The 13,537-nt window shown below is 39.9% G+C and overlaps 1 protein-coding gene across 1 annotated transcript; it reads right to left on the reverse strand.

Annotated features, from left to right (window-relative positions):
- Nucleotides 1–4,991: 4,991 nt before the first annotated feature.
- LOC147853573 (hydroxycinnamoyltransferase-like) lies at nucleotides 4,992–6,988 on the reverse strand. Its single transcript, XM_087331935.1, has 2 exons — nucleotides 6,489–6,988; nucleotides 4,992–6,353 (listed from the first exon to the last, which is right to left on the reverse strand). The coding sequence occupies exons 1-2, from the start codon at nucleotides 6,957–6,959 to the stop codon at nucleotides 5,388–5,390; spliced, it is 1,437 nt and encodes a 478-aa protein (XP_087188061.1). The 5' UTR covers nucleotides 6,960–6,988; the 3' UTR covers nucleotides 4,992–5,387.
- Nucleotides 6,989–13,537: the final 6,549 nt, after the last annotated feature.

The following is a 13,537-nucleotide window of genomic DNA, read 5'->3' on the forward strand; positions in this document are numbered from 1 at the left end:
CGTTCGGACAATGGAGGTGAGTATACCTCTCACGAATTTGTTGACTTTTGTAAGTCTAGAGGTATTCGGAGAGAGTTTACAGCTCCTTACACCCCTGTCCAAAATGGTGTGGCTGAGAGGATGAATAGAACCATCCAGGACAGAGTTGTCTCCATGCTACACCATGCAAACCTCTCGCAATGCTTTTGGGCAGAAGCTGTTTTAACAGCAGTCCATGTGATTAACCTATCACCAAACACAGCCATAGGTCTAAGAGTGGCACAAGAGGTGTGGACTGGCAAGACACCTCATTATGCTCATCTTAGAGTTTTTGGATGCGAAGCGTATGTACACATTCCAAAAACTTTAAGAAAGAAATTAGACTATAAATGCAGAAAATGTATATTTCTTGGTTACGGAATTGATGGATAGTTTGGATATCGCTTATGGGACCCTGACACACGTACTGTGGTCAGAAGTAGTGATGTTGTTTTTGACGAGAACAAAATGCATAAACAGTCCGTAAAGGAGGTAGAAGTGAGAAAGGTTGCATTTAAAGATAGTACGCCTTTTGTTGATGAAAAACAGAAAAATCTTATTGATGTAGATGCTTCGCAGTCACAAAAAACTGTTATTGACCAGGATGAAGATGCCCAAAATTATAATGCTCAGCACAATGATGTGCAAAATGATGCTTTTCAGCAAGAATATGCTCATAATGATGATGCTCAGAATGAGGTTTCTCATGCACAACCTGATGGCACTCAGGTTCAGGATTCATTGAGGAGATCTATGCGTGTGCCCAAGGCACCTAGTAAGTTTGCTGATTATGTAATGCTAACAGATGCCGGTGAGCCTTCATGTTACAATGAAGCCATATCTGTAAATGACCATGTGAAATGGAAACAGGCCATGCAAAGTGAATTGGACAGCATTTATAAAAATGGTACTTGGGATTTAGTACCTTTGCCAAAGGACAGGAAAGCATTGCCATGCAAATGGGTATACAAGTATAAGTATACATCTGATAGTGCTTCTCCAAAGTATAAAGCACGCTTGGTTGCAAAAGGTTTCAAGCAAGAATATGGAATTGACTTTGATGAAACCTTTTCTCCTGTAGTTAAGATGACTACATTACGTATGTTGCTTTCATTGGCTGCAAATCAGAATTTGGAACTTGTCCAAATGGATGTGAAGACTACTTTCTTGCATGGGGACCTTGATGAGGACATTTACATGGAACAACCAGAAGGTTATGAAGTATTGGGAAAAGAACATTTGGTATGTAAACTCAAGAAGAGTTTGTATGGGCTTAAGCAGTCCCCGAGGTTATGGTATCAGAAATTTGATGCCTTTATGAAGACTCAAGGATGTACTAGAAGCAATGAAGATGCATGTCTTTATACGAAAAACTGTTAAGATGGGAGTTTTATCACATTGATATTATATGTTGATGACATGCTTATTGCTGGTAAAAACAAGGATGAGTTATCCTCGTTAAAGAAAAACTTGAGCCAGAATTTTGACATGAAGGATTTGGGAGATGCAAAACATATTCTTGGTATGCGTATCACTCGTGATAGGAGTAAGCGATGTATTTACTTGTCTCAGGCTGAGTACATATCGAAAGTGCTCATGAGGTTTAATATGGAGAATGCGAAGCCGTTAAGCACTCCACTACCTTCATATGTAAATCTGAGCACACGTGATTGCCCCACATCCGATGAGGACAAGAAATTCATGTCCAAGGTTCCTTATCAATCCGCTGTTAGGAGTCTTATGTACGCTATGATAGCGACCAGACCAGACATTGCTTTCGCAGTGGGAGCTGTGAGCAGATTTATGTCCAATCCTGGTAATAAACATTGGGAGGCAGTTAAACTGATTTTAAGATATATGTGTGGCACTAAGAATAGGTGTCTATGTTTAGGTGGTGGAACTGTATCCATCATCGGATACACAGATTCTGATTATGCTGGCTGCTCTGACAGCAGAAAATCCACTTCAGGATATATTTTTCAGTTTATGGGAGGTGCGATATCTTGGAGATCTCGTCTCCAAAAATGTACTGCTCTGTCCACTACAGAAGTAGAGTATGTCGCAGCTAGCGAAGCTTGTAAGGAAGCCGTATGGCTGTCCAGATTAGCTTGTGACATGGGCATATCTAAGCTTGTACCCATATTGTTTTGTGATAGTCAGAGTGCCATTGCATTGGCTAAAAACCCAGTATACCATGCGAAGACCAAGCACATTGGAGTGAGATATCACTTCATTCGAGAATGCATAACTGCTGGCTATATTAGTCTTGAGAAAGTTGTCTCTCAAGACAATGCCGCAGATGCGTTGACCAAGGCTCTATCGCACGAAGCACTAGAGCATTGCTGCCACTTGATGGGGATAACTTAGGTCATGAGGTTACACATTGTTTCTTGTACATTGTGTAACATACTCATCAAGTAGGATGTGTAGGTCTTGTTCAATCTCCCCATCAGCTTTGTTGATCCCTAGTTTGGCCTTTTAGTGGAAGATTGATAGTAAGAAAAGGCCAAATCTGTAATTTCTTACTATTTACGCATAGGTATATAAACTAATAGAAATGAGGGTTTCATTTGCCCCCAAAAAGTTTTGTCTTTCTCTTTTCTGTTTTTTTCCTGTGTGCTGTTTTTCTCTGTGTGTGTGTGTTCGACATTTTCTGTGCAGGCCAGAAAACAGTAGCTCGTCCGCCTCCATTACTCCAGATTCAACATACTAAGAATGGTTACAAACCATAGGTGTGAATATCTTCAATGGTGAAGAAGATCCATTGTGGAAAAACTAGTGATGAGGTTGTTGCAAGGATTGGAATGAGTCATACATATCACATGATGAAACAAATGTCTTAATAAAGTGAAGAAGGCTTAGCAACAAATACACTCAACCCACGAATTAAAGAGACTTGGTCACTCCAAAATGTTGACATTGCTCCTAACAATCAACCTAAATTTACACCCAATGACTTGATTGTTTTTAGGAAGCATGACCATCCTCCTCAGAGTGACAACCTTGTTGGACGTTCTTATCCAAGGATTCATTTCGAGTAGCATGAATAGCTCTCCATGAGTTGGCCCACATTGCAATACATGACCAACCATAGGAAAATCAAGACGTCCTTAAGCACTGAAAGGTTGAAAGTGTCATTTATAACATACAAAAAACCAATTATGAAACCGGCAAATCCATTACAATACATGACTATTGATGTGTTATAAATAGAAAGAAAAATCTATCTTTGAAAAATCAAAACAATACATATTGTAGTCATAGAATCAAGTTCATAATTTCTATTGGTAGTGATCATATGTGTTGGGTATGGAAATGATTGGAAGATTATGAATACACCACAAAGAGAACATAGCCTGAGCCTTCATATAGTTGTGTAAACTTATGATATGATTGTACACACACTAAGAGAATTATGAAATGGAACTTATTCTAATCTTGTATGAATTAACAATGCACACATTCTAATTAAAAATTTATATAATTTTATTCTATTGATGGAATACGACCTTATTGAGAAAAAAGAAGCATGGCTAGAATCCGAATAATATCTATCAATCAAAAAGCCTAGAATTACTATTGATGGAATACGACCTTATTGAGAAAAAAGAAGCATGGCTAGAATCCGAATAATATCTATCAATCAAAAAGCCTAGAATTACTATTGATGGAATACGACCTTATTGAGAAAAAAGAAGCATGGCTAGAATCCGAATAATATCTATCAATCAAAAAGCCTAGAATTACTATTGATGGAATACGACCTTATTGAGAAAAAAGAAGCATGGCTAGAATCCGAATAATATCTATCAATCAAAAAGCCTAGAATTACTATTGATGGAATACGACCTTATTGAGAAAAAAGAAGCATGGCTAGAATCCGAATAATATCTATCAATCAAAAAGCCTAGAATTACTATTGATGGAATAACATGTGCATGAAAACGTTCCCCTCCCTATTATGTATCTCAAAGTATATATTCCCTAGGTTGCAGAATACCATAAAATGATATAAATGACACCATGGAACAATGATGCATTATCACCACGTATAAATGAAAACATGTGCATTATCACCATGGAATAACATGTGCATGAAAACGTTCCCCTCCCTATTATGTATCTCAAAGTATATATTCCCTAGGTTGCAGAATACCATAAAATGATATAAATGACACCATGGAACAACGATGCATTATCACCACGTATAAATGCATATGTAAAACTTCTTATCTATGGACAAACATGAGTTCCCTATTTCTATCTCGTATGCATCTATATTTTTCACATTCTTTACTTATGTCGTAACTTGCATAATAGGTGGTTTGGAAACAACATTATTGGCATTGCACACATCAACACAGAACTTTATTGTGTATACATTATTCCTTTTGTTTATATCATGCCTCAAGGTGTCTTTTTTCTCCTCGTTTAAGGCATATTCATGTTAAATTTCTTTATTGTTTGGAACCTCCACTTGAAGTTGCTTTATTGTTTGAGTTCAACTTCAAGTTTTGTGAGTAGATTGTAGTCTAGATTGCATCTCAAACACTTTTTTGAGATTCTTGTTCTCGACAACAAGAACCTTTAATTTCCCATCTCTGTTATGAGTGTGTGCAACTCTTGACCTTGCTTATTAATGATATCTTATAATGAAATCAAGGTACCCATAATCATTGTCTCTATCGTTGGTGGAGGGAAACAGAGAGAGATCTCACCATGGATAGGGAATGGATGTGTTATGCATTGACATGGGCATGTCCATGGATAGATAATGGATGGTTGGTGGTTCATCAACGAAAGGAAAAAGCTCATAAACTGTTTTGAAAACATGCCTTCATTGAGAAAATGTGACTACATGCCAAATAAAGCTCACTTACCACTTGCTCGCTCCCAAAAATGGATACGTGCCCCCAAAAAAGAAACAAGGTTGATAAAAATGTGAAGCTATCTATAGGTAATGGATGGTCATGGAAAGGAAAACTCGCCTTCATCAAGAAAACCTCGCTTGCCAGTTGCTCGATCGCGAAAATAGATACATGCCCCCCCAAAAAGTATGAAGGTTGGGAAAAATTGGAAGCTATCCATAACTTCCTTCTCATCCCACAAATAAAAAGAAATTTGAAACAACCAAACACACAAAGTCAAGGATTCTAAACCCAAAAAGAAGGAAAGGAGTAACCACCAACATACAGTTGTTAAGATCGATATACCCATTGTTGCAACTATGTATGTGTCTGCTACAGAATACTTGCATGTTGCACCAATACTAATGTCATCAAAACTCTTAAAAAATGCACATCAACAAGGATAAATGACAAGAGGAGATGTTCTCTTCCTATCTCTTGTGTTATTTCTTACAATGGCCCCTACTCATAGTAGCGGAAGGGACTAGAAATAGGTTTGCCCAAGAAGGATGGGTCATCTAGGAGATTTTTCATGACAGGAGATGGAAGAGCGAGACATATCTCAATGTCTCCATCCGCGGTGCCCGGGCGTCCCCCGAAAAGAACCATCTCGCCATCACCGGGGACTTTGGGCGACCGAACGGCAGAGGGACAACCCCACCCGAAGTTGACTTTGTATGCAGGGAACCTTGGAGAGCTCGCAACATTAACTTGGATCGAGTAGATCCATGTGTGGGCTAATTCTACCATCCGGTTCCCGTGGAGCTCCAACCAGTGCATAACAGGGAGGAGTGAATCTTGGTTGCACCCGAGGATGCCCTCATGGATTCTCTCCGCGATCCTGGCAAGGTTATCGTGGCGGAGATTACCTGCCCATGTCTTCACGATGCCGAAGTGGATGACATTACCGAAGTAAGAGGAGGGGAGGGGTGGATTTAGTTTGCTCCGAAGGTTCGCCAATATGGTGAATGCGATCGTGGCTCCAGCACGCAACCGCCTCGCAGCGTTCACCCGTTGCCAGAAGTGGGCACCTACAACCTCATATGTGGTAAAGCTTCCTCCAGCCTCGGCTTTCAGCTCCTTGATGCATGATGCAGGCATATCAAACACACATTGCATCAACACACCTGCCTCTCCGGTGCTCGTGGCTGTCAGATTCTCCTCCTCCTCTTCCTCCTTCCTATCATATTTCACTTCTTCCTCACATTTCAACTGAATCTTTTCAAAAAATTCCCTTGCTTTCTCCTCGGACGGAGAGCCTTCGAGCGCTAGCCTCTCTCTCTCGTGAATGGGTGGCAGCGTGATGTCGACATGGCCCCTCGCGCACTCCCCCCAAGAGACCATGAAATTCCACAATGACTGCCCATCGGCCACAACATGGCTCTGCGACAGGCCCAACGACATACCCCCATCCAAGAACCGGGTCACCTACTTGCCCAAATAAGACCAACACATCCCACCACATCCACATGTTTGCTTAGCATCATGATTACCATAGTAAAGAGATTGATGGAGGTCATTATGTTCTTCAGTATGATCTCATAGAGTTAGGGTTTTAAGTACCTGGACCGCAAGTAGAGGGCTTGTATAGAGGTGATCCCCCCTGTGATCTACGACCGGGCAAAGACGCTCGTAGAGGGGCATCATCGGGAAGCCTTCTCGGCTAATCTCGCCCATTGGGGTGTCGATCGAGGCCTCGATGAATTCGACCCCCGCATCGTTGCAATCGATGACAAGACGGTTATTGGGATCTAGGGCTAAACGGCCCGCCCACGGGTAGTAATGAACTAGCACGGTAGAGAGGCTGGTCTTGAGGGTTTCGATGGCATCATCAAAGGCAGTAGTAGTAGTAGTAGTAGTAGTAAGGATGTTGTGGGAAGGGGTTGTGGTGGGATAGAAGATGAGCCTCTGATTGTAGTGGAGGTCCTGCCACCATATGTCGAGAGAGGAGAGAAAAAGGTGTCCTCTACTGGAAGGGGAGGCAGGGGAGATGCTGGATCTCTGTACCACAGAGACCAATCCTTTCTGTTCCATGGTTATGTGTCTTTCTCCCCTCCTTACGCTTCTTCCCATGTAATATATACATACACATGTATGTATGTAGACATATGTATATGTATGTATCTACGTGGTGTCTAACTACTACCAAATATTAAAGAGGGCAAGTGAGGGAATCGTGTCGGTGCAGGTCGCTAGATGAGGGCGCGTGCGATTTGCACCGTCCAATGTGGCTGTGGAAAAGGCGCGAAAAAGCGCACCAATTAAGAGGGAGCCCGTCTCACAGAAAAAGGAGCCCGTCTCATTAAAGAAGGGCTCCACTTTGTGAAAGGGAGCCCTTGTGGAAAACGTGTGAAAAAGCGCACCAATTAAAGAGGGAGCCCGTCTCACAGAAAAAGGAGCCCGTCTCATTAAAGAAGGGCTCCACTTTGTGAAAGGGAGCCGCGAGCACCTGCAGTCTAGAGGTAGGTATCATATTCCTTCTATTAGGTTTAGGGTTTTATTAGGTATCATATTCCTTCTATTAGGTTTAGGTTTTATTCCATGTCATAAAAACCATCAACCTAATATGGATGATTGCTTTAACCTAATATGATTTTATTCCTTCTATTGTGTCTTCAAGCAATCAACCATGGTTTTGAGTAGACATGGAATAAAAATAATACTTGTCTAAGTGTATTCAAGCAATCATCATCCATATTAGGTTCGAATGTCATTATTTGAATGCTTGAATTTGCCCATGTGATTCATGCATTATTGGGCTTTTTTATGCCCACATTTAAACGTCAAATCTCAAATCTTGTATACATTTTTTACGATGGCTTGACCCCAAATAATAATAATGTAATGAATGCCTTACTAAAAAAAGTTGTGTGCTATGTAAGTCTACGTAAGTATGTTTTAAGTTGGAAGTAAAACGTTGTGTCCATTATGTTAAGAAAACGTGAAGAAGGCACTTGGGCTCTTCTTATGTGCGCGGCGGATCGTGGTGTGCTAGATCGTTTAGTGCTCAAACACAGAAGGGAAGGGGGAAGGAGACTTACCTCTGTAGCAGCCAAAACTTCTTCTATTTCATTATGCGCAGAGCTCTACTTGCTCTTGTTTGTTTCTCTCTCTTGCTCTCACTCTCTGAGTTCTTTCTCTCTATACTCACTATCTCTCTCTCAGAATTCTACTTCCTGTATGTCTTCTTCTCATCTTACTCTCTTACTTTCTACCTAAGTAATAAGTTACTTACGTATACAGCTAATTAGCTGCCTGTAGCTAATTAGCTGTCAGTCGCTAAATAGCTGTCAGTAGCTAATTAGCTGTCAGTCGCTAAATAGCTGTCAGTAGCTAATTAGCTATCAGTAGCTAATTAGCTGTTTCTCCTTTATGTTCACAAGTAGCTAAATAACTACTATAGCTTATTTCCCAATAAGCATCGCATACCATGTTGAGCTTGCTTCTCAACACTCCCCCTCAAGCTCAACTTATCCTTTCTTGGGGTTATCTACAACTTCTTTTTCATGATGCTTTTCAGCCATCATATCAATGTCTACAACTCCCATCATGTTCCGAAACTGTGTATGCTTTTCCACACTCAATCCCTTTGTGAGAATATCAGCAACCTGCTGATTTGTATTCACATACACCAGATCAACTTCTCCTTCAATCACTTTTTCTCTAACAAAGTGATAATGCACTTCAATGTGCTTTGTCCTTGCATGGAACACTGGGTTCTTTGCAAGCTGAATGCTGCTCATGTTGTCACACCAGATTGTGACAGTACCGTCTATATACTCTCCCAAATCAGCAAGCAATCTTCTAATCCATGCCTCTTCACAAGTGGCTATGGCAGCTCCTCTGTACTCAGCTTCAGTACTAGACAATGCAACAGTAGCCTGTTTCTTGCTACTCCATGAAATACCTGCACTTCCCAATGTAAAGATATATCCACTTGTGGATCTTCTATCTGTTTGGCTTCCAGCCCAATCAGCATCTGTATATCCTTCCAGATTTATGTCCAAATCAGCCCTGTAAAACAATCCATAGTTTTGAGTAGCTTTTACATACCTCAGAATTCTTCTAATGCAGTCCAAATGCGGCTTTGTTGGCTGTTGCATAAATTGGCTGACTAATCCAACTGCATAACTCAAATCAGGTCTTGTTATGGTCAAATAAATAAGGATGCCCACCATAGACCTGTACATGTTTACATCTTCTATTTTGGCTCCCAAATCAGCCCTCAATTTACAGTTTTTATCTAGTGGTACTCCAATAGGTTTGCATCCAAGCATACCATACTTTTTCAACATAGTTGTTGCATATTGTCTTTGCAACACACATATACCACTTTCAGATCTGATGATTTCAATACCCAAAAAATATCTCATATCTCCCAAATCTTTCATATGAAATTTCATTTCCAAATTCCTTTTCAGCTTATCTCATCCATGAAATCACCTCCAATGATGAGATCATCAACATAAATCAGAATCACAACCATACAATCATCTTTCCTTTTAACATACAATGATGAATCAGCCTTTGACATTTTGAAGTCAAGTTTTTTCAGATAATCTGAAAGTTCCCTGTGCCATGTTCTTGGTGCCTGTTTCAATCCATAGAGAGCCTTTTTCAGCTTACATACATAATCTGGATGCTTCCTATCTTCAAAACCTGGTGGTTGACACATATACACTTCTTCTTCCAAGTTACCATGTAAAAAGGCATTTTTTACATCCATATGATGAAGAAACCATCTTCTGGCTGCACCTACAGCCAGTAATGTCCTCAATGTTGCCATCTTTGCAACCGGTGCAAATGTCTCATCATAATCAATTCCTTGCATTTGAGCATATCCCTTTGCAACCAATCTTGCTTTATGTCTACTTACATTCCCACTGGAATCATGCTTTGTCTTGTAGACCCATTTGCAACCTACCACATTTTTTTCTTTTGGTAACTTCACCAAATCCCATGTTTTGTTTTCAGCCAATGCATCAATCTCTTCTTGCATTGCGTCCACCCATTTCTTCTCAGTTTTAGCCTCATCAAAACTACTTGGATCAGGGATTTGTACCACCTTAGACATGTATGCATAATGCATAGCCATGTATGTATCATAACCAAATCTTTCAACAGTTTTTTTCTCTCTATCTGATCTTCTCAGTTTCTGATTTGCATCCTTCAATGCTTTTTCCATACCAGGGATTTTCAATCCTCTTATACCAAGAAGATCATCCAATGACACATCTGAATCCTCATCTTCCATGTTTTTAGACAAGTCATCCAACATTTCATACTCTGGCATTTTCTGTTTTCCTTTTTTATCATCACATTTTTTGTGTCCTCCACTTTTTCCACTCCAAGAATTCGAATCAGATTTACCATCTGAGCTTTTTGATGGTCCAGAACATTCTGTTGATGTTGGACTTTGCTGTCCAACCTTGCTTCCATCTCTGTGGCAGTCTTCTACATTTTCAGATTTGTCTCTGTCTTCAATCTCATTGTCTTCATCAGTCTCTGGATTCTGTTTTGGACTATACCAGCTGGCTAACTCATCAAAGATTACATCCCTACTTGTTACAATCTTCTTTGTTACAGGGTTATACCATCTATACCCTTTTTGTTCTTCTGAATAGCCAACAAAAATAAATTTTTCTGCCTTTGGATCCAGCTTACTTCTTACTTCTGCAGGCACATGTACATATGCAAGGCATCCAAACACTTTTAAGTGTTCTATACTAGGTTTCCTTCCATAGAAACACTCTTCAGGAGTTGCTTCATGTACTCCCGATGTTATACATCTATTTAGAATATAATTTGCTGTATTTACAGCTTCTGCCCAATAGTACAATGGCATATTCTTCTCTGTCATCAAAGCCCTTGCAATGTTCACCAATGTTCTGTTTTTCCTCTCAGCAACTCCATTTTGCTGTGGAGTATATCTACATGTGAACTGTCTTCTTATTCCCTGATTGCATAGAAAATCAGAAAATTCATTGGAGAAATACTCTCCTCCTCCATCAGATCTTAAACATTTTATTCTTGTACCTGCCTGCTTTTCTACCATGCATTTAAACTTACGAAAACATTCAAACACTTCACTTTTCTCTTTCATGAAGTACACCCATGTTTTCCTTGAGCAATCATCAATAAAAGTTACATAAAATCTGCAGCCACCGATAGATGCATTCTTAGTTGGTCCCCATACATCCGTATGTACCAAGTCCAACAAATTTTTACTTACATGTCTTTCATGAGGGAATGGCAACCTATTTTGCTTTCCATATTGACATGCTTCACATATCTTTCCCATTTCACAATTTTTCAGTTTTGGCAGTCCAGCCACTGCATCTTTTCTCAACATATTCTTTAGGGTTTGCATACTTATGTGGCCAATCCTTTTATGCCACATTTCCACATCTGAGACTACACTCATTCCATTTGCAAACATAGCTGAAATCTGTCTAGGCATGTCAACATCCAAAATAAACATTCTTCCTTGTCGTTTTCCTTTTGCAATGAGCTTCCCATTCTTTTCTATATAGCATCCACTTTGCTTAAACTTTACTTGCATACCTTGCTCTACTATCTGTCCAACAGAAATCAGATTCTTAGCAAGATTTGGAACATGCATTACATTCAACATATACTTAGTCTTTCCTTTTTCTTCCCACAATGGAATATCTCCAACATGTTCTATTTGGTGAGTACTATTATCACCCGTCTGTACATAGCCAGGAATCTCTGGTTCTCTCAACCTTTCAAACCAGTTTGCATGTCCAGTCATATGGTTAGATGCCCCCGAGTCTACATACCATGTAAACTCTTCATTACATTTCTGTGAGCTTTCAGCCATTGCTGCTATCTCATGTTGTACCACAAATGCACCATCTTTTTCACAATCTTCACTAGTTTGGGCATAGTTATTCTGCTGTCTCTTTCCTCTTTGCTCATCATTTTGCTTCTTGTAACATTCAGCCTGTGTGTGGCCTGGTTTTCCACAATACCAACAGCCATCATCATTTACATATGTTTGCTTACCTCTACCTTGGTTGCTCCCCCTGCCTCTATTGTTGTTTCTTCCTCTAATGGTTTGTTGTCCTCTTCCTTGATAACCATTATTGTTGGTTCTTGCTGAGACAAATCTTCCATGGCCTCTTCCTCGGCCTCTTCCAGCACTATTATATAGGGCTTGCCCCTCATTCTCAAGATTTCCTTTATTTACATCATCCATCTGATTCCTTTCTTCTACTACAAGCATTGAAACCAGATTTGAGAAACTTGGGATACTATCCCTTGTAAGCATAGAGGTTTTAAAGCTTTTGTATTGGGGTCCCAAGCCTCTCAAGCATATTTCTACCTTATCATCATCTTCTATCTTTACATTGATAGAAGCAAGTGATTCACATATGCTCTTTATTTTTAAGGCATACTCATTTATTGACATCTTACCTTTTTCTAAGGTATTTAGCTCAGTCTTCAACTGTAGCTTTCTAGCTTTTGTGTTTACTGCAAACAGTTTTACCAAACTGTCCCAAGCTTCTTTTGGGAGCATAGCATCCTGTATGTGCCCAAGCATCGAATCTGAGATGCTAAGTGAGAGCCAATGCATTACCTTCCTTGCCCCTTGATTCCAATCTTTGAATGCTTTAATCTGTGCTGCTGTGGCATTTTCTTCTGGGATCTCCGGAGCCTCTTCTAGGTCTCCTTCAATGTAATCCCAGTATCCTTTCCCCATTAGGAAATTTGTCATTCTAAATTTCCACGCCGGGAAATTGTTTTTATCTAGTTTCTTTGTAACTATTTGGCCCGCATTCTCTGCAGCCATTATCTCTTCCAAACTAGGGTTTCTGCTACGATTACTTCAACAAGTAACTTTCTGATTCAGATCAGCAAACAGAGAAATACCTTTCTCAGATCTATGCACTTTTGTACTCTTCTTTATGAGCAACTCTGCTCTAATACCAGGTTAAGAAAACGTGAAGAAGGCACTTGGGCTCTTCTTATGTGCGCGGCGGATCGTGGTGTGCTAGATCGTTTAGTGCTCAAACACAGAAGGGAAGGGGGAAGGAGACTTACCTCTGTAGCAGCCAAAACTTCTTCTATTTCATTATGCGCAGAGCTCTACTTGCTCTTGTTTGTTTCTCTCTCTTGCTCTCACTCTCTGAGTTCTTTCTCTCTATACTCACTATCTCTCTCTCAGAGTTCTACTTCCTGTATGTCTTCTTCTCATCTTACTCTCTTACTTTCTACCTAAGTAATAAGTTACTTACGTATACAGCTAATTAGCTGCCTGTAGCTAATTAGCTGTCAGTCGCTAAATAGCTGTCAGTAGCTAATTAGCTGTCAGTCGCTAAATAGCTGTCAGTAGCTAATTAGCTGTTTCTCCTTTATGTTCACAAGTAGCTAAATAACTACTATAGCTTATTTCCCAATAAGCATCGCATACCATGTTGAGCTTGCTTCTCAACACATTATAGTATTCTAAATGATAAATGATAAATTCTTGCTGAATGAAATTAGGATTCTCCATGAAGACCAACTATTTGTCATGAACTCATGAACTATGACTATGATTTAAATACGTATTATTATTATGGCTATCTCCCTTAATTTAGAATGTG

This window comes from Azolla caroliniana, unplaced genomic scaffold, assembly GCF_043228905.1.
Source record: "Azolla caroliniana isolate FFs.n. ecotype wild unplaced genomic scaffold, voAzoCaro1.0.p SCAF_16, whole genome shotgun sequence".
In the NCBI taxonomy this organism is placed as follows: Eukaryota; Viridiplantae; Streptophyta; class Polypodiopsida; order Salviniales; family Salviniaceae; genus Azolla; species Azolla caroliniana.